The 27,161-nt window shown below is 35.6% G+C and overlaps 1 protein-coding gene across 2 annotated transcripts in view; it reads right to left on the reverse strand.

The window, feature by feature from the left end:
- Window positions 1-27,161, reverse strand: part of gpc6a (glypican 6a) — a 159,226-nt gene that overhangs the window by 35,922 nt on the left and 96,143 nt on the right. For both annotated transcript variants that reach the window (XM_024296148.2, XM_024296147.2), the window contains exon 4: window positions 19,132-19,297. In XM_024296148.2, coding sequence (XP_024151916.1) covers window positions 19,132-19,297 — 166 coding nt within the window. The remainder of the gene's footprint in view (window positions 1-19,131; window positions 19,298-27,161) is intronic.

A 27,161-nucleotide genomic window follows, 5' to 3' on the forward strand; every position in this document is an offset into this window, starting at 1 on the left:
CTCGGGCCAGATTTTCACAGTGACTGTCATGAGACCAAAGAAACAAGGGCTACATCCAAATCATCAAATAACTTCCTTCTTATTGCTCTTTACTAGGCTCTTTTCCTCAAATTCATAGTGAATGTTGCCGGGTAAGTAAAAGGTAGATTTAAAGAACCTTTATTGAAAATAATCAAATTTTAGCACAAACAATGTTGTTTTTTTTCTATATTTTGGCAGGTATCAATGTGCAGCTGTTAATTAACATAGAACCGGAAAGTGAAATGTAAATCCTCCATCTGTGGTCACGTGAATGGAAAAGAAAGATTTGATATTTTCTCTCTTAGTGTAACATTGAGTGAATAGTAAATAGTTTGCCCATTAGAACTAAAGTTTCCATTTGAAATACAAGGGAGAAGCAGAAGTGCTGAAAGTCCTCTTAGTGCTCTCTGCATCATTTCTGCAGTGCCCCACCCAAATATTAATAAAAAAGAACAAATACATTGGTCAATGTATTCAATGTTCATCCACAAAAAAACCAAAACAACCAAGAAAAATAACATTAAAACAGCCAATTCTGCATATCGACATATCCAATCCTATTTATATCACTCTATTTTTTTTATTTAGAATTGTAATTTCAGTTAAATTTAATTTATTCCTATTACCAGAACATATATGCATAATTAATGTCTCCACAAGTAATGAAAATCATTAATATAGTCTTTTTTTGTTAAACCTGAAGTGACCCTCCCTGAAGGTTTGTCTTTTTTTCATTTAATTCTGATGTTCTGACACTGTTCTCCACCATGTTGCCTTTTTGTTTTTAAGCTTGCAAAGGATTTTGGGAAAAATGAGACATTGGAGGTACAACAGCAGTAAAGTCTTTGTAAAAATGGAAGGAAAGTGCAGAGTTCTGACAGCAACATTACAACAAAGTGTGCACTTTAGAATCAAAGCCTCCGTGTAGTAATAGCCAAAGACAACTGAGATACACAAATAAATACACACATGTGTGGCAACACTAAACAAACTGGAGCAGGAAGAAGTAAAACAAACTCAACAAACACGCAACACAACAGACGTTCAGAACAATACATGAAGTGAAGCTAATAAAAAACGAAAACAGAAGGATATGATGCAAAAAAAATGAACAAACATTAAGATAAACAAAACAGAAAAGAAACTGCTTAAACTAACACAAAAAGATCAAACGTTAAACAAAAGAAGAACAAAAGAAAATAAAAACCACACACCACTAGCTTTACGATAATCATTAAATATTTAATACATTTTCTCATTTTTTCCACTCATCTGGGTTTCTGGTGTGCTGGAATAAAACATTATTTGCACTGAACTGATAGAACGATAAACTCACTTTAATTATTTGAGAAACACTTGTCATCCTCCCATCACCTTCTAAATAGTGTAGTGTGTTTGGTTAGATTACCACCAAGAACTGTCAGGGGCAGGAGACCCAAAACCCAAATGATATGGTCACTGGAGTTCTAACAACTTCTTTTGATCTGGATTAATAAAGATTAAATGCATGATCTTAAAACAAATCTGTCATAAAGGTTGTTTCGATTATGCCATTTACGCAGGATGGTTAATTTAACAAAAAGATTAATCAATAAAACAAACTCCAAGCTGTAATTTCCCTAAAATAATTAAATGATTTGGAAAACATAAATCTGAACCTCATTGAATGTTTTTTTTATTTGAACTAATCAACATCACTCTGTGGCCTTCGGAGCAAATCTTCCCTGTTCTGAGTCAGTTGCGCATGTCACTGAGTGTTCACGTAGCAGCGATTAACAGCCAAGTATGACAAATTACAACGCTCCATCACTGTCACGATAATCTATGGGCCTCTGCTGGCCTCTTATTCTCTCTAAACTATTCCTCACCAGAACCTAAAGTGTGGCAAAGTTACACCTTTAATATGTCAGTTTTCTGCAGCTATTATCAGCAGAATTATAACTTCTTCAACTTCTCTGACACAAATTTAAAGGTATGATATGATAATGTTGGATTGTTTGTTTCGTCGTGTATTATTATAATGCAAATTCGTATATTTTTATAAAAAAAAATATTATTTTAATGCCTTAGAAACAAGAAAAAAACCTTGAAAGATCATTGCATTGGATTCAAACTGATTGTATTTACATTCAACTCTTTTTATCTTTAAAGTAAATGGTAGGATAAAATGTAAAAAAAAGTCATCAGTAGTAAAATGGCATTTTTACACCTAAATAATTTTACAAAGCAGTACAGGTAAGTGGGCAAAAATCAGATCTATCAATTAGAATATTTTAGTGCACACTCTTTGCCCATCAAAGCTTTTAGTTAATAAAAAAAGGCATTTGACGACAATTTCAACATGCTGAAAAAAAAAATATCACAGCTAAAAATCAGAGCCATGTTGTATATATTTTACCATAGATATAACTACTTAAACTTTTAAGTTGTATATTACAAATTCAGCTCCGGGTATTGCAGCTTTGAAGCGTCGTCCTTCCATGTGAATGTTCCTTTCATCCTGTATGGAAGCCTGATGTATCCCAGAATATATAGCGTGAGTCCAACAGAAGGTGCCTGGATTGTATTGTGTTTCAATAGCTACTTCAAATAAAAGTGATGCCTACTACAAACAAGAGCAGATATGGCATGGATTCTTCAAGGTCACCCACTGTGACCAGACCTCACAGTGAGGGAACAAACAACAGAGAGCTGCAGCTCAACAAGATACCACGACCATTCTTCATATGTATGGTGTGAAAATCCAAACTCCTTCGCCTGAACATTTTAAAGTCCCACTTCGATCCTCTTTTGATTCATTGTAAAAGGGTTCTTTTAATTATGATTATGCTGTTTTAGAAACAAAAAACAAAACAAAACTGTTGTTTTCGAGAACATGATTTTGAGCAGAGTGGCTGTAGTTTAATAGTTTTGAACCAGATGCCAAACAAAGACGTACCGTACATGAATCTAATCATCTACAAGTGGATCCATCAGAATAAAATGGAACAGGGAGTTTGCAGCTTGTCAGAGGCTGTTGACACAGTTGCAAAAGCTTTTGGGATTTTAAATGAGTGAAAAACGTTTTTTCCCCCTAATCTCAAGAATTTGAATGAATTTCAATTAATATAATTACCCAATCCTGCAAACACATTTATTATCTAGGACTTGTTGCAGAACATGGTTCATGAACACAAACATTTTACTTGAAACACAAACAAAATAAATAGAGTTGTTACCTTGATTACCTCTAGCTGCATCAAATGTTCCCACAGATGTTATTAGTGCTGACAACTGTTTCGTTGACACATTATTGCAGGTACATGTGAAATATTCCTAATTCCAGTTGCAACAGAAAACCTCAAACATTGCGTGTTTGAAAATGTGCAAAGGTTTCTGTATTCTTCTTGCATCAGCTTTGGTGTAAATAGTTTAGCCACATTCAAGAAAAAGGAAAAACATGTTATGCATCACTTGCTCTCTGCACTATGATCAAAGAACATAACTTTTAGATGAACCAATCTTAAGACATTAAGACTAGGTGTATACACTAGACTCTACCCCTTTCCCCCTGATTTTATTTTAAAAACTGACTAATATATATGTTTTATAACGGTAAACAAATGTGGAAAGATTTTTTTAGGGTAGTTCTTTTTGTGGATTACTGCCATTGATGGATAATCTAAAAACCCTTGGAATGCACACATTTTATTTTATCTTCTATCTTTTCCGCTCTATAAGGTACACTTAAAAGGTTTAGTATTTTTCAAAAAACGAAAGTACACCTTTAATCCCTGGCGCTTTATATGGATTAATTCCAGTTGTATTTACTGATTTAACAAGGTTGGAAGTGCACAGTAACGTTTTGCTAGCGGTATTAGTCTGTTTTTTACAAGTTGCAAACAAGGTGGGAAGTTATTGAATATGCTTAATATGACTAACATGTAGCGGTGTAAGACTGTGTTTTTTAATGTGTTACTTACAAGGTTAGGAGTTAGCGTAGTTATAAAAACATTCGTTTCAGCTGTATCAGTCTGTTTTTTTTACGTGTTTCAAAAAAAATGTTGGGAGTAACATGTGTGAAGATGCTAACGCTGCTAGCATGTGGCAGTGTCAGACTGTGTTTTCTTATGTGCTACTAACAAAGTCAGGATTTAGCATAGTCACAGTCACATTTGTTTTAGCTGCTTTAGTCCAATTTTTTTTTTTATTTTTTTTACGTGTTTCAAAAAAATCTTCAGTTACAGGTATTGTTAATATGCTAACATGGCTAACATATAGCAGTGTCAGACTGTGTTTTTGTATGTGCTATTTACAAAGTTAGGAGTTAGCTTAGTCACAGTCACATTTGTTTTAGCTGTATCAGTCTGTTTAGTTTAAGTTTTTTAATAAAGGAAGGGAGTAACAAGTATTTTTAATATGCTAACACGTCTAGTGTGTAGTGGCGTCAGACTATTTTTTATGAGTTACTTACAAAGTTAGAAGCATAGTCTTAGTAATGTTTGTTTTAGCTGTATCAGTCTGTTTTTATGTGTTTCCAAAAAGGTTGGAATTAAAATCTATTGTTCATATGCTCACGCAGCTAGCATGTAGCAGTATCAGACTGTGTTTTGTTTTTTTAGTGTTACTAACAAAGTTAGGATATAGCGTAGTCTCAGTAATATTTGTTTTAGCGGCATTAGTCTTTTTTTATGTGTTGAAAACTAGGTTGAGAGTTACAGGTATTGTAAGTACACAAACACACCTAACATGTAGCGCACAGACGTTTGAAAATAGACCAGTGCGCAGTATAATCCAGTGCACCCATGAAAAACATTACTTTTTTTCTGCATGTAAAAGACATCTTAATGATGTTTCATTGCTCTATCTTGTTTATTCTGTTATCATTTATTTTTTTCAGGAATCATAATAAACCCACAAATTAGCTATTTGTGCAATTAAAAATCCTCCTTTACTAAATCCAAAATAACTTTGATAAAAATTAAAAAACGCTAAAACAAATTACCTAAGTCATTTAATTTTGCCTGTGCAAGAACTTGAAGAGATAATGAGGTAAAGCTGTTATGAAGGAGTTCTCCTTCAGTCTTCTGGCGGTCACTGGCGTCGTTCTCAGATTTCATTGGTATAAAATATCTGACGAGTTCACACCACAGAAGCCAGAGCAGCCCCTGGGAAATAGAATTAAAAACTCTCACTCACTCACTCACATACACTCACATCCACTAAACACACAGAGGTCTTATGGGGCCACACATAACTAATCCAGAGTCAACTTCTTCAAGAAAGCACTCCAGAACATGTGGAAATTCTGAGCACTACACGCCGCCTTTTCTTCAGAGAAGGGAGACTGAAGAAGAGACTTTAGTGTCCAACAATTGAATTTAAATGACGTATTGTTTCACTTTTCTGTTAATTAAAAAATCCATCACATTTCTTATTTGTGTGTTGCAGTTATTGGTTTCTTAAGAAGCAGTTGCCTTTATGGACTTGATATTAACAGATTAATAATCCTACTTTAATAAAAGAGATGACAGCTTTAAAATTGTACTTATTTTTTGAGAAAGTGACAGAATTGGAACAATAATAAAATAGATTATATTGCATATATTTTTAGACTCAAGATGAGGTATGAAAATAATCGGCACTATATTTATTCGCCGATTGTGTGTTGTTGTAGTTTCTGTCCTTCAGGCTCTTGTTGTTTTTTTTTGCCCACCTGGCTACAGTATTCAAGATCTGAGGGTGAACATGTGTGGCTTGGATCCTGAAAGGGTTCGGGGTGGGGGGCGGGGGTGTTTGGCATCATGGTGTTGATCCGTGTGAGGCAGGCTTTGTCTGAGTTTGCTTTTAGCTGTTTCCTTTGTTCCTTTTGCTTCGCTTATGTTAGATCACTGGATTTCAGGAACTCATTACAGTAATTAAAGACTTAAAATGTGACAAAAAAAAAAAACAAGAGCAACCATGAAATATAGGCAAAAAGCTACTGTTTTTAGAGGAGGTAAAAAGATTTTGAACTTGCCTTTTTGCTGCAAGGGGAAGAAAATGACAAAAAAAAAAAAATCAAATAGAAACTGGTCTTCAGCCAAAACAAAGCAGGTCTCACATCGGCTCAAAGAAAATCCAAATTTTTTTCAGATCTCTCATTTATACGTTTTTTTTTTAGCTCTAGCATAAATAATGTGCTAATTTATGCTTTCTTAAACAAAATACATTGATTATATGCTGTGTTTTTATACATAAACAAAACAGGTACATGTAGAGGTCTAAAGTGGAAGGCAAATAAGACATAAAACAACAATATATATATTGTTAGAGGCAGAATCACTAGGTACCTCACAATAAAATACGATACATGGCTCACGATACATTGTTGTAAACAACCGAACAAAAATTAAATAATTGCAACGCTTGCCTCCTATCTACCTCCAAAGGAACGTCTCACCAAAGGATGGCAAATATAACCTTTTACAGCCTCTTCAAATGAAAATTAAAAATCAATACTTGTTAAGAACTCATTAATCGTAAATATCACGATATATCCCAATATCAATATTTTGCCACACCCCAATAGAGGAGTACTGGCTTCATTGTGTAAACCTTCGCCTGAATGCACTTATTTAGTCTTTACTGTGGTCTCATTGCTTTAGTATTCTGTAACATATTGTGTATCTATTATAAATAAAGGTTTTTCAACATAAGAATTAGAAGATGAATTAGATCTAACACCACACAGTATTTGAACGGCTCTTTGGTTTAGGTTCTTTGTGCAGCGTTCCTAAAGACCTTTTCTGGACAACGTTTAGGTTTTCCCCCTGATATAATTCACATTAGAGCAGACTGACAGACAACGTGAATCTACAGTAAACCTTGAGAAAGCTTTAAAATGAGAAATATTTATTAGCTTTTCAATAGTATTCCAATTTACGGACATCCATGTAACTTTTCTGTAGCCTTTAGATGTTTGCTCACTAAAGAAGTCATTAAGATTCTCCGATTGACCCGAGGAGTGCAGCATATATTAGGATTTTCCCAAGTCTTTGCACAGAGTTTTTCAAAAGAGCTCCTATTTCATTTTCAAACCGAACATTTTTTCATTTAATTACTGGAGAAGGAATGTGGAATTCTCACAAATATAAATAGTTTGTAATGTAAAGAGATATTTCTTTATGCTTATTGAAATTCGCTCAGAAGGTAATTTTTGAGCAAGAACAGGAATCAACATATTAGAAGCGTAACTTGTGTATCAATTGGAGATATGGAAACAACTTCAGCAGTTCAGCTTTTATTAGAAGGTTTCCTGCATGGCAGAGATAATGCTGCGTTACACCAAAGAGTCATGATGTTTTTATATCACTGCTTTGACAAGCAGAGACTAGAAAAACTAAACTAGATACATTATAGAATGTTCCTGTTCATGCAATTCTACACTTTGAAATTAAGCTTTGTTTTATTTCTTTAAGTTTGCATTAAATTATTTCAATGGTTTGTTTTTAAAGAGTCTCCAAGCTGCTATTATTCAATCAGTAATGATATTTTACTATTAATTAAGTTCAAACTATAGGAAAGTCTTCAAATGTAGGAATTTAGAAACATTTTTAACCATATGTGATTATTTCCTCTGAGTTATTTCTCTTAAGATGATTTTTTTTCACTATATCTTTAATGCATATTAATCAAATTTATTGCAATAGTTCAGGTTTTTCTGGAAAAGTAATTATTTGACATCAAAAGAGTAAACCTTTGACTCCAGATGTAACATTTGTCCTTAAAATGCTGTCTTAATTCCCTTCATTTAGTGTAATGAGAATCAGGGTAAAGCTCACACATTCCTGCTGACAGAACACTAAACTCTTTACCTCTCACTTAAACTATGTTAGGAAACAGTGCCACAACTGTTATGCTAACGGTGCTCTTGGCACCACTGCAATAACAGCTACTGCTGTGAGCTGTTGTAAGATGTGAAAGATTTGCAGAAGCTTCACTTCTGCCAGCTGCTCTGCCTTTGGGGAGTCTCCACAACTATTTTCTTTGACGCTTTGATTCTTATTTCATTGACAAAGATCTCACTTCTACTGGTTTTCAGTGTGCGTAGTTGAGTTTCAACAGACTATATGGAAAAAATGTTGTTTTTAACATGTTTTTGTGGCATTTTTCCTCATAAATAGAAAATTAAGCTTAAAATAGAGTTTCTGAGTAGTTTTTTAAATAATTGTGAATCAGGACAAGACGAAAAAAGCTTGTAGTGTTGATGTTCAAGCTACAACCACAAGCTCCCTGCTTATTTCATTCTAATGCATCCACTTGTAGACAAATAGATCCATGAACGTCTTTGTCGTCCTCGTCTGAGCTGGCTTCTGGCCCAAAATTCTACAGCTGGATTGCTCCAATATTGCTTGCCATTTTTTGTTGCACCACTAATGTTAGATTGAGGATGTAAGCTAGCAGGAGAAAGTTTAAAGAGATTGATGATGGGAAGTATGGGTGGGCTCACTCAATGCCAACAGTCCTACTCACAACTCAGAATCAAATTTCTGATGAACCATTTCCTAAAAAAAGTATCTTTTTTCTAATTTGGGGTTAAAAAAAATCATAATTAAAATTTCACTGGGAATACTTTTAAAATATATCAAAAGACGATTGGAGTGGGACTTTAATCTAACAAAGGACTTGGACTTCAGGCCTTTTTCACAGAAGTATGTTTGAAGGCTAAATGTTTTCTCTGTTTTCTTTTTTTTTTTAACCAGTTCTGATTCACAAAGTAATCCTTTTTCTTTGGTCAGGACAGGAAGTGGAAAAAAATAGTGTTTTTTTCTGTATGTTTTTAAATAAGCTACAGTCAGCTCAAAGTATTAATATGAAAAAGTGAAAAAAAAACCTCAAAATCTGAAATTACAGCATTGTGGAATTATTATCAGAATAAAATTTCTGGGTTAGACAGATAGTTAGATTAATTTGACAGCATTGCAAAGAAAAATGAAGCAGAAGTTGAAATGAAATTTGCTTATCACAGTAAGATGCCATGGTTTGCATCCCAGTTGGATTCTTTTCGTCTGGAGTTTCCGTGTTCCCACGGTGCATGTGTGGGTTAAGAAACGTCGTACTCCTCGTTTCTTTTCAGACACAAGTTTTGAAAATTTGCACATCAAATTTTTGTAGATTTTTATATCTATATATCTATATATATAGATATATATAGATATATTTCTTTTTCATGCCTATGTGGATTTTTTCATAAGAAATGTGTTAATTTTGCTTTTGCTGGCATTGCTTTACATTAACAAACACTAACATGTTGGAAAAAGTTAAGTCAAACTAACAAACTTTTCAATTTAAATGCAAAAGTCAAGAAAAATGAACAGAATTCATGTAATTGACTTCTCCAGTAAAGTTCTGTCATGTTAGAAGGCCGCAGTTTGAACTTGGGTTTTCTAGTTAAGTGGAATAATTGTTCATTTTTCTTCTTTTTCCTCTTCAGGCTGTTTCCAGTGGAGTGATTGTTCTCTCCTATATGAACTCCCGGCCATATAAATAGATAAGATGGCACATCTCTCTTACGGTGGTCCGACTCAGGCTTTCAAAGCCCTTAAGGGGATTGAGCTGAAGGCAAAAACATATCCTTAAAGTTAGCCTGTAAAGAAAATCTTAATAACCTTTGGTCTGCATGTGCTCATTTCTTTTCCATTCTACTGGTTGGTTTTACAGCACACAAAAAGACCTCAATGTGTAGGTAGCAATAGCACTCAAGTTACACAACTGGTTTACTCAGTGAGAAAGTTCTTTGGAGTGTATTCAGGCTTCTGTGGCTTAAGTACGCCTTGAAAATGGAACATACCATTACTGTGTGTACGGTAAGTATATTGTGAAGTATTTGTAGTAATAATATAAGTTGCACGCGCTTATGATGTACGGGTGATGCTGTCATACGGTGTCCTCATGCTACTCTGTCGTTAGTAAGGCATTAAAAAAGCAATGACATGAATTAAGAATACTTTCTTACAGTACTTGTACTATATTAATCTGACAATAAAAAGGTTTAAGTAGTTGAGCTCACATGGAAATGTAAGTTTAAAAGTATGTCTTTGGGAACTATGTCTGATGTATTCTTTGAAATGTACGATTGACAATTTAATAACAATTTACCCAAAAAGAAAATAAAGTCATCCTTATTTCACAGTTAAAGAAACTACACTTTTGTACAAGAGTCATCCAGTAAATTGAGTTTGATTGGGCAAGAAAGGTAGTAAAATAAAAATCCTTTGTTTGGTTTATTTGTGTTCACACTCTGGGGAGAGCAGAGGAGCAGAGCGCTAATGTCAAAGCATCACAGACTTATAACAGCTTTTCTTTTGGGGAGTCATGGGTCAAGGGGGCAGTAAGGCCAAAAACAATCTCTGACCAAAGGAAAAGAAAAGCTTGGAGAGGATAATGGCTCCATAAGTCTGCTAACTAACGTAAACTGGTAAGTTTTGCCTCCTCACGGTGACAAAAACGTGGTTCATATGTAGATTGGTGATCAAATTGTCCCCTAGATGTGAGTGTGTGGTTGTCTGTCTTTATGTGGAACTGGAATGGACTTGTGAAATGTTCAAGTTGTAGTCCACCTTTGCCCAGCAGTAGATGGATAGGCTCCAGCAACCTCGTGGCCCTGAACAGGAGTAAACAGGTCTAGAAATGGCATAGATGGGGGAACATGTTGGATGGGCACATACTGTGAGCTGTTATTCTCTAACCAAATTGACAGATCAGAGTGAAAACATCCTCACTGCTACACATGTTCTTGACATGTAATGCTACGTTCACCCCAGGTTTAGGAATAAAACAAATCAAATGTAAGTCTATGTAAACGCATGCATATGAGCGTTTTGGGCTTCTGCAGCTCAAAATTCTAGAGTTCTCTCATCACAAGTTTTCACATTTTTTTTTTTTACTTTTATGCGCAAAACGCATGAAAACGCGTAGAAAGTTAAACAAAATGCTCTTTGACCAATCAGGGACTCAGATTTGGTCGTGACATATGGGTAGCGTCCGTTTCAAAACACAGAAATGCCTACCGGTTGAATATTGATTGAAGAAGAAATCAACAACTGTGGTTTGTGTCTGGGGAGAATTATAGAACACCAAGTCTTTCATGTATGGAAATAGAATTGTGAAAGAAAAAGCCTCACGCAAGATTTGCACCGCTTCGACATTTCGCACAAAGCCTCCTCCAACGGTGTTGCTACAATGTTCTGTATGGACTGTGTCAAGTAGTGACCTTCCAGTTTGAACACCATATGCTAAAAGTACGTTGTTGATCATGCCACTCATGTCCAGTTTGAAGAAGCATCTCAATAAAAACAAATTATTTTCTTATGGTGATAAACAAAGTACATTTTCCAACTCCAATAATTATTCTGGTCTTTTTCATTTTTACCAATAATATATATAATATAAAGTTGAATGTAAACAAAGTTTGAATCAAGATTTGTTAAAAAAAAAAAAAAAAAAAAGGAGTGACTCAGTGTGTGTGTTTTTAAGTCTCACTGGTATTCTCTCTTCAAGGGTGAAAACAAATTCCCCTGAACTTGGGGTTTGTGGTGAGGCTCAATTACCTGAGAACGCAATCCATGCAGTTAAAAAGGAATGAGCAAATAAAATCAATGCGGATCACTTTACACTGGGTGTCCAAAGGCTCAATAGAAAACAATGCAAGCTTATATCTTCATTAGGAGAAATGGTGTTTACAGTCTCAACACAATGCACTCTGTGTTCCGAAAATGACTAATGTGACTTATCTAACTAAATTGTCATCTTACAGTTCATCGTCTCTTTTAAAAATTCAAAGCAGCCTATTGAATGTACTGTGTACGGTACAATCTTTGGTAATGAGCACGTTTTTAGGCATTTCTCAACAATGCAAATCTGTAAAAAGTCCCACAAGGCTAGCCTTTATGTCAATATTCCAATTAATTTAGCTCTGGAAGTGTTTATAATTAGGTCTGAAAGGAGGATGGTTAACTGGAGAAGACTTGCTCACATCCAAAAACAACAAAAAAGAAGAAAAAATGCTAACTAACAAGTTTATGATTGCAACTCAGCCATTTATGCAAACAACATTCTTTTTCTCTGTATCAGCTTCACAATTTCTCTTGAAATTTCAAAGATTTTTCAGGGATGGAATTACCAAGTAATATACTTGTTAATTCTAAGTAAATATTAGTAAATATTGTATTTTTTAAGAGTACAAGTTAATTTTTTTTTTTTTTTTTGCATAGTTTGGTAATGGGTGCATCTTATACTCAGGAGTGACTTACATATGATTTTTTTTATATAAATATGCTCATTTATCTGTTATTTTCCCACTAACAACTGGTTGCCCTTAAGCAGTTGTTTCCCTCTAACGACCGCTAGAGGGCACTGTGGGTGTCTGTATCAGTATTTGCTACCAACTGTTTTGCAGAAGAAGAAAAGTATTCTTGTTTTAACTCTTTCCTTCCTCATATTAATGTGGGACAACGAGTCATCAAACTGGGTTACAGAGACAGAAGTACCGCTGAAAGCGCCAAGCCCCATCATTCAGACGCAGTTCCTACATTATAGAAGGTAAAGTTCACCATAAGCTCTTAAACACAGACATGGAGACTTACTGATGTTATTGTAGCACGCTTCAAAATATACTTGTAAACTTAATCTCTCAACATTATCAATGTATTCCATTAATTATAAATGAGATATACAGTCAATGCTTCCATGTAGTGATGAGGCTATTGAGTTCATGGTAGCTCCTCCCACACGCGACTTGAACATCAAGTCTATGGGTGCCCAAAGTGGGGCCCACAGGCCAAATTTGGCCCACCAAAGGTTATCGTTTAGTCTGCCAAGTCATGGCTGCAGAAGCTGTAGATTGTTTATGATGTGTCAATGATGTTTCAAAACTCTCCAGCAGTAATTTACTTTTGGCCTCTGGGTGGTGCTGTTAGGACTTTCTCTGCCAGCAGCTACGGGTGAAACAACCCCCAAGTGAGTCAACCCTGGCCTTTCTGTTGTGTTAGAAATTCCCAATGTGGCTGCATTTTCTATATGCGGAAGCAAATTGGTTGCACCGCTTACCCCGCATGCGCGAACCACACGTCACTTCCGCTTTTCGCCCACTATACGACAGAGTCATTTCCAAACAGACATTTGTAGTCCGTTTGTGGTCACTGCAAGATCGTAAGGTCCTGATCCTTAACATGTCTTTTTACTTTCGTTTTTTTTCAACAATAAGTGAATCTTTTCACTATGATAAACATTTTAAGTGCTATATTAACATCCTACGAGGTTATTATTGTTGTTACGGTCCGAAGACCGTAAAATGCCTTAGCGGAAGTGACGTTTGGTTTGCGCATGCGGGAGAGCGGTGCAGCCGATTTGCTTCCGCATACAGAAAATGCAACCACACTCAAGAGCCTTCATGGTCACTTCCAGTACTTTTAGCTGCATTTTTTAGCCAGCCAAAATGGAGGAACAACAGCAGTGGCAAAAGATCAGCTTCACGTCTCTCATTAGGATCCCAGTTTGCTGTTTTCATTGAAAAAAAGTTTGTTTTAGCTTGCTCTTGTTTCAATTAAAAATGGCCAGTGAGGCCTTAGGGTTAAAGGTTTCAAAGACAAATATTTCTTACTTTTTATTCTTACTCATGTGTGTTACCTTGATGAATACAGAATCAAAATAAAAACATTAAACCATATTCTTTATTTTCTAAATTTATTTCATGACATGCAAAAAAATATTGTATCCTGTGATTTATACGCCAATACGACTTATACTCCAGAAAATCCAGTAATTTAAAAAAATAAAATAAATACCAAAGACGCTTCCTAACAGGTCAAAGTGAAACCATAATCCCCAAAATGGACAACTTGTTTTTTCCAGAGTGTGTAGCAGGCTCCATGTGGTAAAAAGAAATTGCTGTATGAACTCAGCTGTTTTCTGCAGTTATAAGTCTCCTCATTTCCTAAACTCCTTTGTTGTAGTTGCCCAGTGACAGATCTTTGTTGATGTTGTTTTTCCCCTGTTGGTTTTGGTCTGCTAGTTCCCCATTAGAGTTTTTGTTTCAGTCCCTGGATATTCAGCCCCAGCAATGCATTTTATTTATTTAAGCTCAGTTCATTAAAATATTTGTTTGCAATCTGGATAACTCGGGAGTGCATGTGGGTTCCAAACACCACAGAGACCCTTTGTTCCAACACACTCCTCCAACTAAACCACACTTTTTAGATAAACAGACCCAGACATCCCTGTTAAACACACTAGTTTACAGTACATTTGTGTATATTTGGATATTCCAGCATACATTGGTGTACCTTTTTTTTTCTTTACTTATATAATGTTATTTCCCTGTCAAAAGTGGTGACGATCATTGGGTGAGACTGAAAAACAATCTGGGGTGATGTTTAAATAACGCCGTGAGTATTCTCTCGTCCTCCTTCTGAGGCAATTTTAACAAGGTGCTGACAAGAAAAATGATAATGATGAGTCTGTCAAAAAGCAGGCCTGGGTAAATTTGTCATGATGGTTGGTGACTGATGGTCTGGTATCATCCAACAGCCATACAATGAATTATTTCCCTGAGTATTTCAATATATGCACACCAACACACATGCACACACACACCCCCACACACACTAACAGCAAGTGTGGTTTAAATCACCAGTTTGAGCAAGTAAATCACCTCTTCTCAGCTTTATCCTCATTGGTCATTGACAATCTGTCTTTACTTTTGGATGGTGTAAAGTCATTACTGTAACCTTTACACAGTGTGACTGCAACTGTAATTTCAATATATGGCAACAAATGTGGTAATCACTCTTCCATCTAAGTGTGGCTGTAAGTAGAAGACGTCAGAGGTCATCAATTCTTGGGCTTTAAATTTCACAAATTAGAACAGTGGTTCTCCTTGACCTCTGTTCCAAGAAAGTGCTTCTAAAAGCTGTCAAAGTAGTACTGCTATACTAATACCCATCAATACTTCTAGGTAATTATTTATAGGTGAATCTGAAAGGGACGAGTATCATCGTTGGTGATAATGCGTCAGACTTCACAGAGAAATAGACTGAGCCCAGCTTGATTTTCCATAGAAAATATTCTGGAAGCTAAAAATGTTTAAGAGCTCTAATAAATCTTTTGTCAAGACCGTCCACTGGGAACTGTGTCTATGCAACAGTTATTCCTCTGCTGAAAGGATTCACAATAGCTGAGATAAAAGGAGGGAATAAAGAACATCATTGCCATTTCCATACATACACGTTCTATAAAAAAGTGTTTTTGCTTCTTCACATGTTTAGATGTTTTTCTAAGTAAAAAGGAATAAAAGATATACTAAAGGAAATCAGGAATGCATGAACTACAATTTATTATTTTATCTTACCCGGCATATTTTGGTACAAGTACCACATTTGGGATACCTTAGAATCCCCTTTCTGTATTGCACGTTAGCAACGCGAAAAAATCCAAAATGGCAGCCGTTTGTGCAGACGGCGGTCATACACTCAATTGTAACAACGGCTATGTCCGAATTCCCACCCTAATCCCTAACTACTAAAAAACTATGTAGTACGGGACTGTCTAGTACCCTGGAATTTAAAAGCAATTTCGACACCATGTTCACTTCTGTTCTTTCTTTTATAGATTTCACAAAGTAAAAGTTAAATAAATACGAACATTTCACAACATCTATTTGTGACTCCACTGTTCTTGATGAGGAAAATGTGGATGTTTTTTAAAAAAAATGACAAAAGTTGTTCAACTGCAATGCATTGTGGTCTACATTCGCAAATGTAGAGAGGACCGATGCACACAAGTTTTTTTGCAAAGACTTCTGAGGAATTTCTAGTGCACTTGATTTTGGATAGTAGATTCGGACGTACTATAGTGCACTTTATAGTGAGTAGACAAGGAATTCGGACATAGTCTGTCTATTTTCCCCAGTCTCAACAATGTGGCCTGTTATGCACAAAATGGAGTCTTTAAACTTGAGTGGTACCTGCAGAATACTACTATGTGCATGATATATACAGTATGTGTTGTATTTATTTTAAAATGTTAGATTTTTTGTAGCTAGCGTGGATCTTTTAGTACATATGCCAGAATTGGTGCTTGTACCACAAAATGCACATATTTTAATAAGCAGGTCCACTGTAAAATGATTTCTATATTAGGGATAAACACAATAAAATGTATTGATTTTCATGCAGTTCTGTATTTATTAAATGTAAATTTCAAGTTTAAATTCATTTTGGTGGCATATGCATCTGGTCTGGTTAAACATCGTCCTTTTCTTCTCCAGAGATGCTTTCCTCTTTCAGATAAAGTGCCACTTTTTTTCTGCATTTCAACCCTGAATAAGGAAAATTGCTTATGAGTCAGCTTGTGCTATTCAATTGTTAAAAAAAAAAAAATAAAACAACATTTGCTTTCTTCTGTTCTCTTCAGAACGTAATGACAGCTCATATTTCTGCTTAGTAAAGGGCAAGCATACAAGGCTTACAGCGATGACATCAATGATTTCACTTTCAGTCTTGGCAGAAAACCGGCCTGTTTTTGAGCAGGGATCTAAGACAAGATAACCTCTTTTTAATAAAATAGTTCCTTTTCCATGACATTACAAGACACCCACCTTCAGAAAATGTTACCCACTTGACTGTGAAGAAGAGCTGATGGTTAAGTGTTTCATCAAATCTCATCTTTCACACCAAGGATTACATTATCTTGCAAAAGACCAAGAATCTTGTTGGATTATATTTATGGTAGAATTTTCCTGGTGGAATTCTTCCTTGTTGTTTGGTAGATACAACAAATCTTACTATACACCTGCACTGTAAAAGTCAGATCATTTACTACTTTCTGCCAACTGTTAGAGCAATTACTTAAACATTTGCTGCATTTCCATTAACTATGAAATTATACAAATTGAATTTGTGATAATAAGTTTGCTTAATTTTGAAAAAAAGGCATTTATCAAAAAAAAAAGTGTGTTCTTGGAGGAGGTGGTTTTTGAAGCCTATTAAAATGGACACATTTAACTAAACTGCAATGGAAACACTTTTCGGATTAAATGCGCTTCTTGGTAGGAACTGAGTGCTACACAGTGGGCGCTTCACGAGTTCCCACACCATCAGAGTAGTAATGGGCAAAATAAAAAAGCCAGTTCAGGATCTGGAGGATGGGGACCCGTGATTTAATAGGAACAGCCAGTACGTCAAAAAACTGCGAGTTGGGGACACCAGAAACATCCAAAAGTGACGCAGAGGGGTCCTTACATCCATATGTGAGGACTTGGGAGTGAGAATGTGTTTGCTTATTCGCTGAATTATGATTTAATGGGGAATTTTGTCAAAATTTCGAAAATTTTATTTTTTTTTTCTGCATATATGTAATGGAAATGCAACTACTTTGAATCAATTTTTTAAATATTTTTTTAAAAATATTTAAATTAAATTTACAAATGTGCTTGAACAGCAAAGGTTTCGTCTCTTTCATTGTCTATTTTAATATCTTTTAATTCAAATTCTACTTCTTTAGTCCATCAGTTGGATAAATGGTTTTGACTGTACTACAGCCCCCCATGGGAAATACAATGTCAGATAGAAAAAAATAAACAGGCTTTTCTGAGGATTTCTTCAAAAACTCACTAGTTAATTAGATTAGTAATTTATATTGTAATAATAATAATTATTTTTATCATTTTATAATAAAAATGTATAGTTATTACTGTACGGAAACAAAAACACTTCTACATTCATAATTAATAGTAAAATGCAAAAGGAAACTTTTGATAAATAAGGGTTAATCTTTAATAATTGAGAAAATATCTATAATATATGTCAGTTTGTTTCTGCAGGACTTAAAACTAAACCCACAGACTCTCTGCAGTGGTCGGCCATCACTGGCATCAATGGTGACATGTCAGCACCGGCAATCATTTGGTAAATGTCACCGAGTGAAGATAGAAATTGAAGGCTTGCCTCTCGTCAAATCTTCTCTAATTTGTGATGATGTCAGAGATGACAGTGATGGACTGTGTGCAAACTCAATCCACAAAACACACAGATCCATTTCAGTTTGAAAACTAGCCTCCAAAACATGAAATAAAAAAAAAAAAATACTATAAGGGACTTTAATAAGCAAATTAAAGCTTCTTAGAGAGATCAAATAAAAAACTTTAATAGTAAGAGGGATGATAAAGCTCATAAAAACAAGATCTTTTGGTAAGTAGAAAAAAAATCTCCAAATTAAAAACCAATTTTCCGTTTTATTCTAAAACACCCCGTGCTTCAGTCTATCTTTCAGCTGTTTTTTTCTAATGGCTGTCAAGTGCCCTGTCCCTTAGCGGTAATAGATATGCTTCTTCACTGCCCAACTAACTTTTTAACACATGTCATAAAGCTGCGAGACATCTCATTTAGTGCACAAGGGCCTATGTTGATCTCAGACTTCAGAAGTGCCATTGGAGAGAACAAACGGTGTGTCATGTGATGCTTTCTCGAATGTCAGAGCTGCCACAAAACAACTAAAAGCTTCCAAGTGCAGTGCACTTGACACACAGTCTTCAGGGATGCGTCTGGAAAGAAAAAAAAAAAAAAGTTGCCCCATTTAAAGAAAAAAGATAAGTCTGTGTGGGTGGGGAAATGAGATTGGGGTACATAACAAATAAAGCAGTGGCCTACAAAAGAGCTCCTTCTGAGGGAGCATCCGCACTATTCATTTAGCAGGGAAGCTTACAGAGGCTGGATCCTTACAGCCAAACTCAAGTGCTATATTACTTACGAGCTCAGCTGGAAACCCTATAGAAAATGTGTTTGCTTGGGATTTGCTCTACTTTATCAATCCCTAACAGCAGGAAATGGGGCTTTAAGCACCATGCAAGGGTTCCTGATAGCAAACAATATTTTAGAGGAAATGGCCACACCAATGAGATTCCAGTTTACTCTCAAAATCCTTTAAACCCGAGTCCAACACAGCACATCCCACTCAGGTCTCACAGAGTTTATTCAAAGACACTTTCTGTGAAAGGAACATTCAGACGCTGAAATACAGGCGTACCAACAGACAGACAAACCAACAAAGAGGAAATAAAAAGAGATGCCAAAGGGCACTCGATTTCAATCTTACCGATGAAAAGGTTCCATTCGGAATCGAGGTCTGCTTGGTTTGCTAGACAGCCCCTCATAACGTTGTGACAGTAGTTGTGACAGGGCTTCAGGCCGGCCATGCCGCGGCAGTACGGGCAGTACAACATCTTGGTCAAGGCCCTGACACACGCCGGAGCCACGTTCACCTGCAAGGCAAGAAGACGCTTGATTTGTCGAGTCTCATTAAACCACGTCCTGGTCTTTGGACATGCCATCAAACACAAGCCGAAACACCAGAGCGGTAATATCGCACAGCGTGTGTGACATTTGAAAGTTCAACAATAACAGAAGTCAGATGCATTTCAGCTTTTGACAACCGCGGCCGCACTATATCGCTGGATCTGGTGAAGCTTGAAATGTGACAACCCGCAAGATAAACTGTGTGACAATACAGGGTTTACACCTATGTCCATCCTGATTCCTTGTGAAAGCTGCGCCTATTGTTGTTGGTCTATGTCATTGTATCAGCTTGAGCGAAAGTGACAGGATTCTCACATCTGCTTCCCTTCAGAGGTGGGGATGCAGAGTGGAGAGTACATCTGATAATTGGCTTGTCAAGCTCTGTATTCATGCTTGACTTTAGATTTTGTCCGGCACACACACCACTCTACGGTGTGTGTGTGTGTGATAAGAGAAGAATACAAGCTGGTCAGCAAAGCACCTGCATATCACCTTTTATCTAGAGGTTATGAAGTAACAGTGACACCAATATACAAGTCACAGTTGATATCAGGGGTGTCATGAGTCATTTTAACAACGATTTGATTCATATCATAATTTGTGGTCAATATTGTTTTATTTTGAGCGATTTGATCTAATTCACTAACCTAATATTGATCCAGGACATCTTTAGACAAAACTTCAAACAGTGTGACTCAGAGATAAATAAAGAGTGCAGGGGAAGTTTTCCAGAATCCTTGTATTTCTTGTAACATATTCAAGTGTAAATTAAAAATATTTACAAATAATCACATTTTTGCGTTATAGTGAAAAAAAAAAACTACCATGCCAGTCCTTTATATATTGTATAATTATTATTATTATGTATTTTTCCAATATCAATAGGATTGATTTATTTTGAAAGGATTTTTTAATGGTATAGGTCAGAGGTCAGCAATCTTTAACGCTAAAAGAGCCATTTAGTACAGGCTCTTATGGACCAAAACTCTGCGAAAGCGGCAAAGTTTCACCTCAAAGTTAGAAAAATTAACTTTATTTATTGTTTTATGGCCATTAAGACATTCATTTATATAATATAGCTTTGAAATGCTTTTTAAAATTGAGTTTTTCGACAAATAAGAAATTTAACTTCCTTTCAAAATAAAACACACCGTGTGTTTAATCCGATCCTTCAGTTGCAGCAGATTTACTTTAATTAAAATACAAGATACATGAGATTTGCTATTGTTATAACTTTGGTATTCTTTCATCCGTTTTCTTCTTTTACTAGTGAATAAAAACACAATTTTAATCTAGAATCCAAATGATTTTAAAATCTCTACATCTAAATGGAATTAGAAAATGTTGCTCTTATGATAAATCATTCTGATGGTAGATTAAACCTTTTACTTTCATTTGTATCAGTTAGGCCTATCTGACATGTCAAAAATCTAACCATAATTAGTTAATTAAGTTTGTAGTGTTCTTTAATATCAAAGAGCCACAATGAAGGGATAAAAGAGCCTCATCAGGCTCTGGAGCCGCAGGTCACAGACCCCTGATATAAGTTGATGCATTTGAAATAACAACTGACCTCAGACAGACCGATCTGGTTGGATTGTAGGAATATAAATCAATGTATAAATTAAATGAGTAAAAAGAAGAAAAGACAAAAAGCAAAACGGCTTGCTTGTTCACACTGATTAAAATGGCTTCCAACAATTAAATCAAGTTATTTTTATTTATTTTTTAGTATTCACAAGGTGACAATTGCAATCTTTTCTGCTGCTTTTCTAGTTGGAGAAAAAAAATGAGCAAAGATGAGACAAAGACGTGCAAAAAAAAATAATTAAAGATAAAGGGAACTTTAAAAAAAGCACATTAGTACACTTCATAGCTCCATGGCAACATCTAAGTCTCTGTGGTGACACTCTGTCCTGTTTCTTGTGTTCTCTCTGTCTGTAACATTTTGCTTTGTCTTTGATTCTGTCGATATGGTGACCAGACCACCTGTGTCTGCACATGTGTGTGAGAGCGAAAGAGAAAGTACAAGTGGGAAGATGAGAGACTTCATGGGGAAAGTCTGTGATATGAGTCTTAGCTTGTGTTGCTGCTCGCTATCAAGCATCACATGAACCGTCTTTGACATTTGCAATCTGTCACTGCCATTATAAAGAGTAAGATAATCGCTAAAGTTGGTTTCCTCTTGTCAATTCTGCTACCTCATACAAACCACTGGTTTGTGTTGAAAACGTGTTCACGTCTCTTTGGGACTGTTATTGTGGTGCCACAAACTAGAACAGCCTCATCTGTTGATGAATAAATAACTGTATTCTTATACTCAGAGCAACTTATCTTGTTAAAAAAAAAAAAAAACCTAAACAAATCTAATTGAAAAAGTTTCAAAAAGTAGAATGAAAACTTGAATCTATACTTTGTGAATTGATCCAAACTTTTACTCTGCAAGACAAAAATGAGGGAAAAGGATTTGACTGTCAGCTATTCTGCAAAAGTTGTCCCACTTAAAAAGATGTTATGTTATAGATAAACTTCAACCGTGAAATGTAAATTAAAACAAACAAACAAAAAAATACAAGAAATCACATGGTAAAATTTAGAAAGATTTTTTTTGTATAATATTGCAGAAAATAAGTTTTGTATCTCCTACAAATGAGTAAGACTCCTGTCCATCACAGACCTGTTTCTTATTTAAGAAGAGTTTCTATCCTCCACTCATCAACTTTATAAAGACATTTGTCCACAACCTTAAACAGTCAGAATGCAATATATTTTCCATGACAAAGTCCAAAGAGCTGTCGAAGGACACCAGGGACAGTTTGTAGACTTGAACAAGGCTGGGATGAATTAATCAACAATAAGCAAGCAGGTTTATTAAAAGAGAAAAACTGTTGGAGCAATTTTTAAAAATTGAACAATAAAAAATACAAGATCTCCACCGATCTCCCTCCACCTGGAGCTTTCATGCAAGATCTTAGGGGTACAAATGATCTTGAGTGGTAAAGAAACAGCCCAGAACCACATGGGTGTGCTAGGTTCAATAACTTGAAGGGGGCTGAGACGACAGTGGTTACCATTAGGAACACATTGATTAAATCCCCAAAACACCACTGACAGTGACAGCTCTAAAACATTACAGCTCTTGAGCAGATCTGCGTGACAGAATGGACCAAAGATCAGCTGCAGTGTATGAAAACCTACTACAGGAAACATTTGACCCCAAACAGAGTTGCATTACAAAGAGCTGAGGTACTTTTATTGACCAAATGCTTATTAAACCATTATAAAAGATAAACTAATCAAAATAATAAATCAGTTCTTCCTCGATTCTTGTTTACATTTCATCAATAATATAACAGTTGAAGTGTACTTATGATGATGAGCACTACTGACCTCTTTCATTTTTTTAAAGTAGGGCATTGAATTGGAATTAGTGACTTGTAGCATTGCCACATATGTTTTTTTTTTCTTTTAACAGGACAGGAATGTCTTTTACTGATAAAAAAAATATATGTATATGTCAGTAATGACTTGTCATGTGTTAACCCAAGTTACAAAGGTCTAGTATTTATGTTTTTTTTCTTGAGTTTATGTTTGAATGGTGGTGGACTTTTTTACTACATTTGGACATTTGGACTACAAACATGGCTACCAGGGGACTTCCTGTCGCACAGGTGTACCACTGATGACAAACATTTCAAAGGGAAGCGAGTCTCTGGGAAAAGGGTGGAACAGGCCTGACTAGAGTGGGGATTCCGGAGCCAGCCACTCACAACGTCAACTGCTGCAGAAAACCTTTTAATACGGACTACCGAGACATTGGAGAAGAGGACCATTCAATGGAAGAAGGTGGAATTCCAGCTGCCATTTGGTGAGACATTCCCATTCTTCGTCAACAGACATCCGGTAAGCTCCATATTAGCATCCTGTGGACGGGACGTTGAAAATCTGCGATCTCCTTTGACTGCTTCCATCACAAAGGAGGAGGACGCCAAAGGGACGCAGTGATTGTGTATATAAGGACTAATGTATAGACTTTGGTACATCTGGGTGAAGGACTGGGGAAGGACTTGTGGAGTTTGTGAAGATATGAAAAAAAAAGGATAAAGGAAAAAAAGGCTTATATTTAAGTTGTTTTGGATTTTTTTTGGGTGTGCATAAAGACAAAGAAAACACATTATAACTCTCTATATTTTATCCATAAGACGTACATTTATACTCTATTTTGTTTTTTTTGTAATTCTCCGCTATATTGTGTTACAGACTGACTGACAATTTGCCCCACCGTATAAGAACCAAATCATGCTGTAACATCTACCCTTATCATCAGTGTTTAGTCCCACACCTACATAAAGTCATAAGTGCTGAGATACAAAGTGAACTTCTAAGGCAGACTCTGACCTGATTTTAGCTTCAACAACTCGGGTTTTATGAGGTGATTCTACACAAAAACAAAGCAATATTGTCAAACTTAGTAAAACTACTTATACCCGACATATGTTAAACCAATGTGTCAGGTTAGCAGTGTGTCACTATTACATGGAGTCATCTGCTTCATTTAATAGAAACACCTTTTCTGTCCAGTCAATTTACCTGAAGCAACTTTGCTTCAAATTACTGTTTTAATAAAAAAAAAAGTGTTTTCAATCCCAAAAAGGGACACTTCTTCCTTTCAGTTTAAAGGGTGACCAAACACGGCAGTTGGAGACTCACTCCACTCTCAGCCCAGATTTGAAAAAGGCCAAAAAAGGGGGCGGGGCTAGTGGAACCGGACAGACTGGCAAAGGCGTGGTTTTGGGGGGGCTTTTATACTGGAGCTGCAGAGCTTGATGACGTCAAACTTCAGGGACTTCAACCTGATGACAACTTCAATACCTCTTTAAACCTGTAGGGGGCAGCACAAAGACAGTTTTTGACTATTTTTTTTTAGAATTAAACAAATGTATTTTAGTTTCTCAAAAAATTTTAGAACAACCAACAGACAGCTTTTTTAAAGCCTCATTTATGAAGGTCAACAGCCAAGAAAAAGTTAATTTAGTGTTTGGTTACCCTTTAACTATCTAAATTGATAGATATCTCACAGTTATGAAACATTTTCCCGATACTTGTGTAGAAATGCCATTGAAATTTAACAATATCCATTACATCTTTTTTTGTGGGAAGCCTTTAGCAGGACAATGCAGGACATCCTACTGTGCAGCAGCGTCTTTTAATGCCCTCCTGTACTTAACCGACCCTTTTATAGACCATATCCATCTCCTATTCAGCCTTTGTGACATGCAAAAATGAGGGAAGTGCAATTAAAAGCAAAGGTGATGCAACACAATGGCAAGCTAGTCTTTTCCCTCATTTTTACTGTAGTGCGCTTTTGGCTTTGGCTCCTATTAGCCTCTTCCACAGCAGGGCACATCTCTTATTTTGTTTGATGTAACCATTCCAGAAAGATAACAGTATTTGCTTCCACTGATCTTCTTGACTGAAGGTCAATGTTTAAGGATGTCCAGCCCATTATTCTGCACTCAAGCTGCTAAATCCATTTTTACTTAAGGACTTTAAGCTGGCTGTAATTAAACTTTAAAAAGCTTTAAAAGCCCACTTTTGATCTCGATGCTTTTGCCAGCCTTTATTTTATTATTAAAGTTTGTGAGAAAAAAAGTCTTAAAACAGCTAGAGGCTCCTTTTGCAAACTAACCGTCTAAAGAGAATTTCTTCCTAGTTTCATGAACTAAAATACTGCATTCCTGTACCTTAATGCTTCGAACAATGTTTCTAGACTTTATTAGTCTTGTCACTATTAATGGAACAGTATATCTAGTACTAAAAAAAAACAAAAACTTGCATTTGATCTGATCAGAACTGGATTAAATAACTAAAACTCTAAAAGAAGTAACGAAGTAGAGGTGGTATGCAACAATTCACTTGATTGGGTTCAATGGTAACATATAATGCAGTTTTCAACGTATGGAATCCTTAGTATACGCTGTGGTAATACACATTTTTAGATCAAACAAGAAAAAACTATATGAATCAGCTAAAAAATTAAGTAACTTTTAATGAATTTTGCTGGTCTTCTTTAGATGTCTTCAAAAAACAAATTCTGTATTTTTGTCTTTAACGAACTCAAGACCTTATTTAAGAGGCTATAAGAACAATTCCTTCAAAGTTGGCATAAGGCCCCCTTAAGTCCAGCTTTGTGAAAATCTGCACATTTAATATGCTTCTTTTATTTGACTTTTAATTAGAGACAGTCAATAGCTTTTTTTTGTGGGGGGGGGGGGATTTTTTTTCCCCCAATGATAACTGAGAGGGACTCCAGCTGATTGAGTTCTGCAGCCACAGTGAACTCAGATAAGATTTCTACCAAATTTACACCTTTTGCATGTGGCTCTTTAAATGTAGTAATCAGAAAAAAAGAGAAATGTGCTGCATATCTAGCTTTTTTGTCCAATTGTTATCAAAGGCTTGATAACTAAAAAACAGGTGTTGTTTTTAACCTGAATTCTTATGGAACCACATGGAGTAAGGAACCGTTGCTGTTCACCTTTGAGCATATACATAGGGGTCGGCGCAGCACATTTGCACATTCGGTTTGACGTTATGTGAAAAACTCAAAACTACTTATTGCCAATTTTCAAAGTATTTATAAAAGAAAACTAAGCAAAAAGAGGAAATGATTCTGTGAAAGTCTAAGAAAATAGCAATAATTCAAAGAAGCAAACACCCAGTGAAAGAGGGGGACAGATACAAACTAAACAGACGGAGAGAAAAGCCGACAAGACACCAGCAGACAAACAGAAGGAATGGGCAGGTGCTGCCACTGTATTTGGACAGAGAAACAGAACTAACTACATGCCAATCAGCGTGTTTGTTTTGGAGAGAACAAGTTCTTTCATTCCTCAAAAGTTCATTTGAGTCATGTGTTTATAGTTTCTCTCCCAAATATGCACTGAGGGACTTTTCATGAGCACATATTTTGTTATTCCAGTAGACTATTCAACAATGGGAGTCAAATAATTCATTTTCAAAATAGGTGTGCATTGTGGGAAGTCACAGCAGCTATAAAATACATAGTAAAAGAAGAAAAAATAAGTGGAACTTTAAGAAGAAATTTATTTAACGAAATGCGGAAACAAAAGCACACATTTCATCTTGAAAGACAAATCATAATAATAATATACTGAATATAACACATAGATGCATATTAACTTCATGAAACACAGAAGGCCTCTATTATATTAGTGCTGTGTAAATTGTTTCTTTTGCTGCCTTTAAGTTTTATGAAACTGTAAGAACATTTACATTAAAATTTAGTCTTAATACTAATTTTTTTAAGGGGATTTCTTCCTCTTTTTTTGTGATTACGGTGACTGCACCCAACAGTTAGTGGATGCCCGGGATAAAGGGTAATCTGATAATCTTGTTAGTTCTTATTCGCAGCAGAATGGATGGAATATTTCACAGCACACTGACAGAGGAAGTGGAACCACTCAGATCCGGGTGAGATTAAAACACTAATCTACTCATCGGACGTTTAAGAGTTGTGATAACATTGCAACAGGAGAATGTGTTTGCTTGTTGGTGGGTAAATGATCCTCTGATGGAAACGGTAAACAGATCTTCAAAGGAAAACTATAAGTCTATGCAAAATATTAAGCTAAGCAAAAACACTCTAATTTAATAAACATCTTACATTCAAAGGATTCAAAATTATTAACATATTTAGTTTTTATGAATTAAATCCAGCTTAATGAAGGTTTTTTTTAGATAGGAAAATAATTTCTTCTTGTATTTTTTAATACTGTAGTTTACGCAAAATGAGGCAAACTTAAAAGC

The sequence above is a fragment of the Oryzias melastigma genome, linkage group LG3 (assembly GCF_002922805.2).
Source record: "Oryzias melastigma strain HK-1 linkage group LG3, ASM292280v2, whole genome shotgun sequence".
NCBI classification, from domain to species: domain Eukaryota; kingdom Metazoa; phylum Chordata; class Actinopteri; order Beloniformes; family Adrianichthyidae; genus Oryzias; species Oryzias melastigma.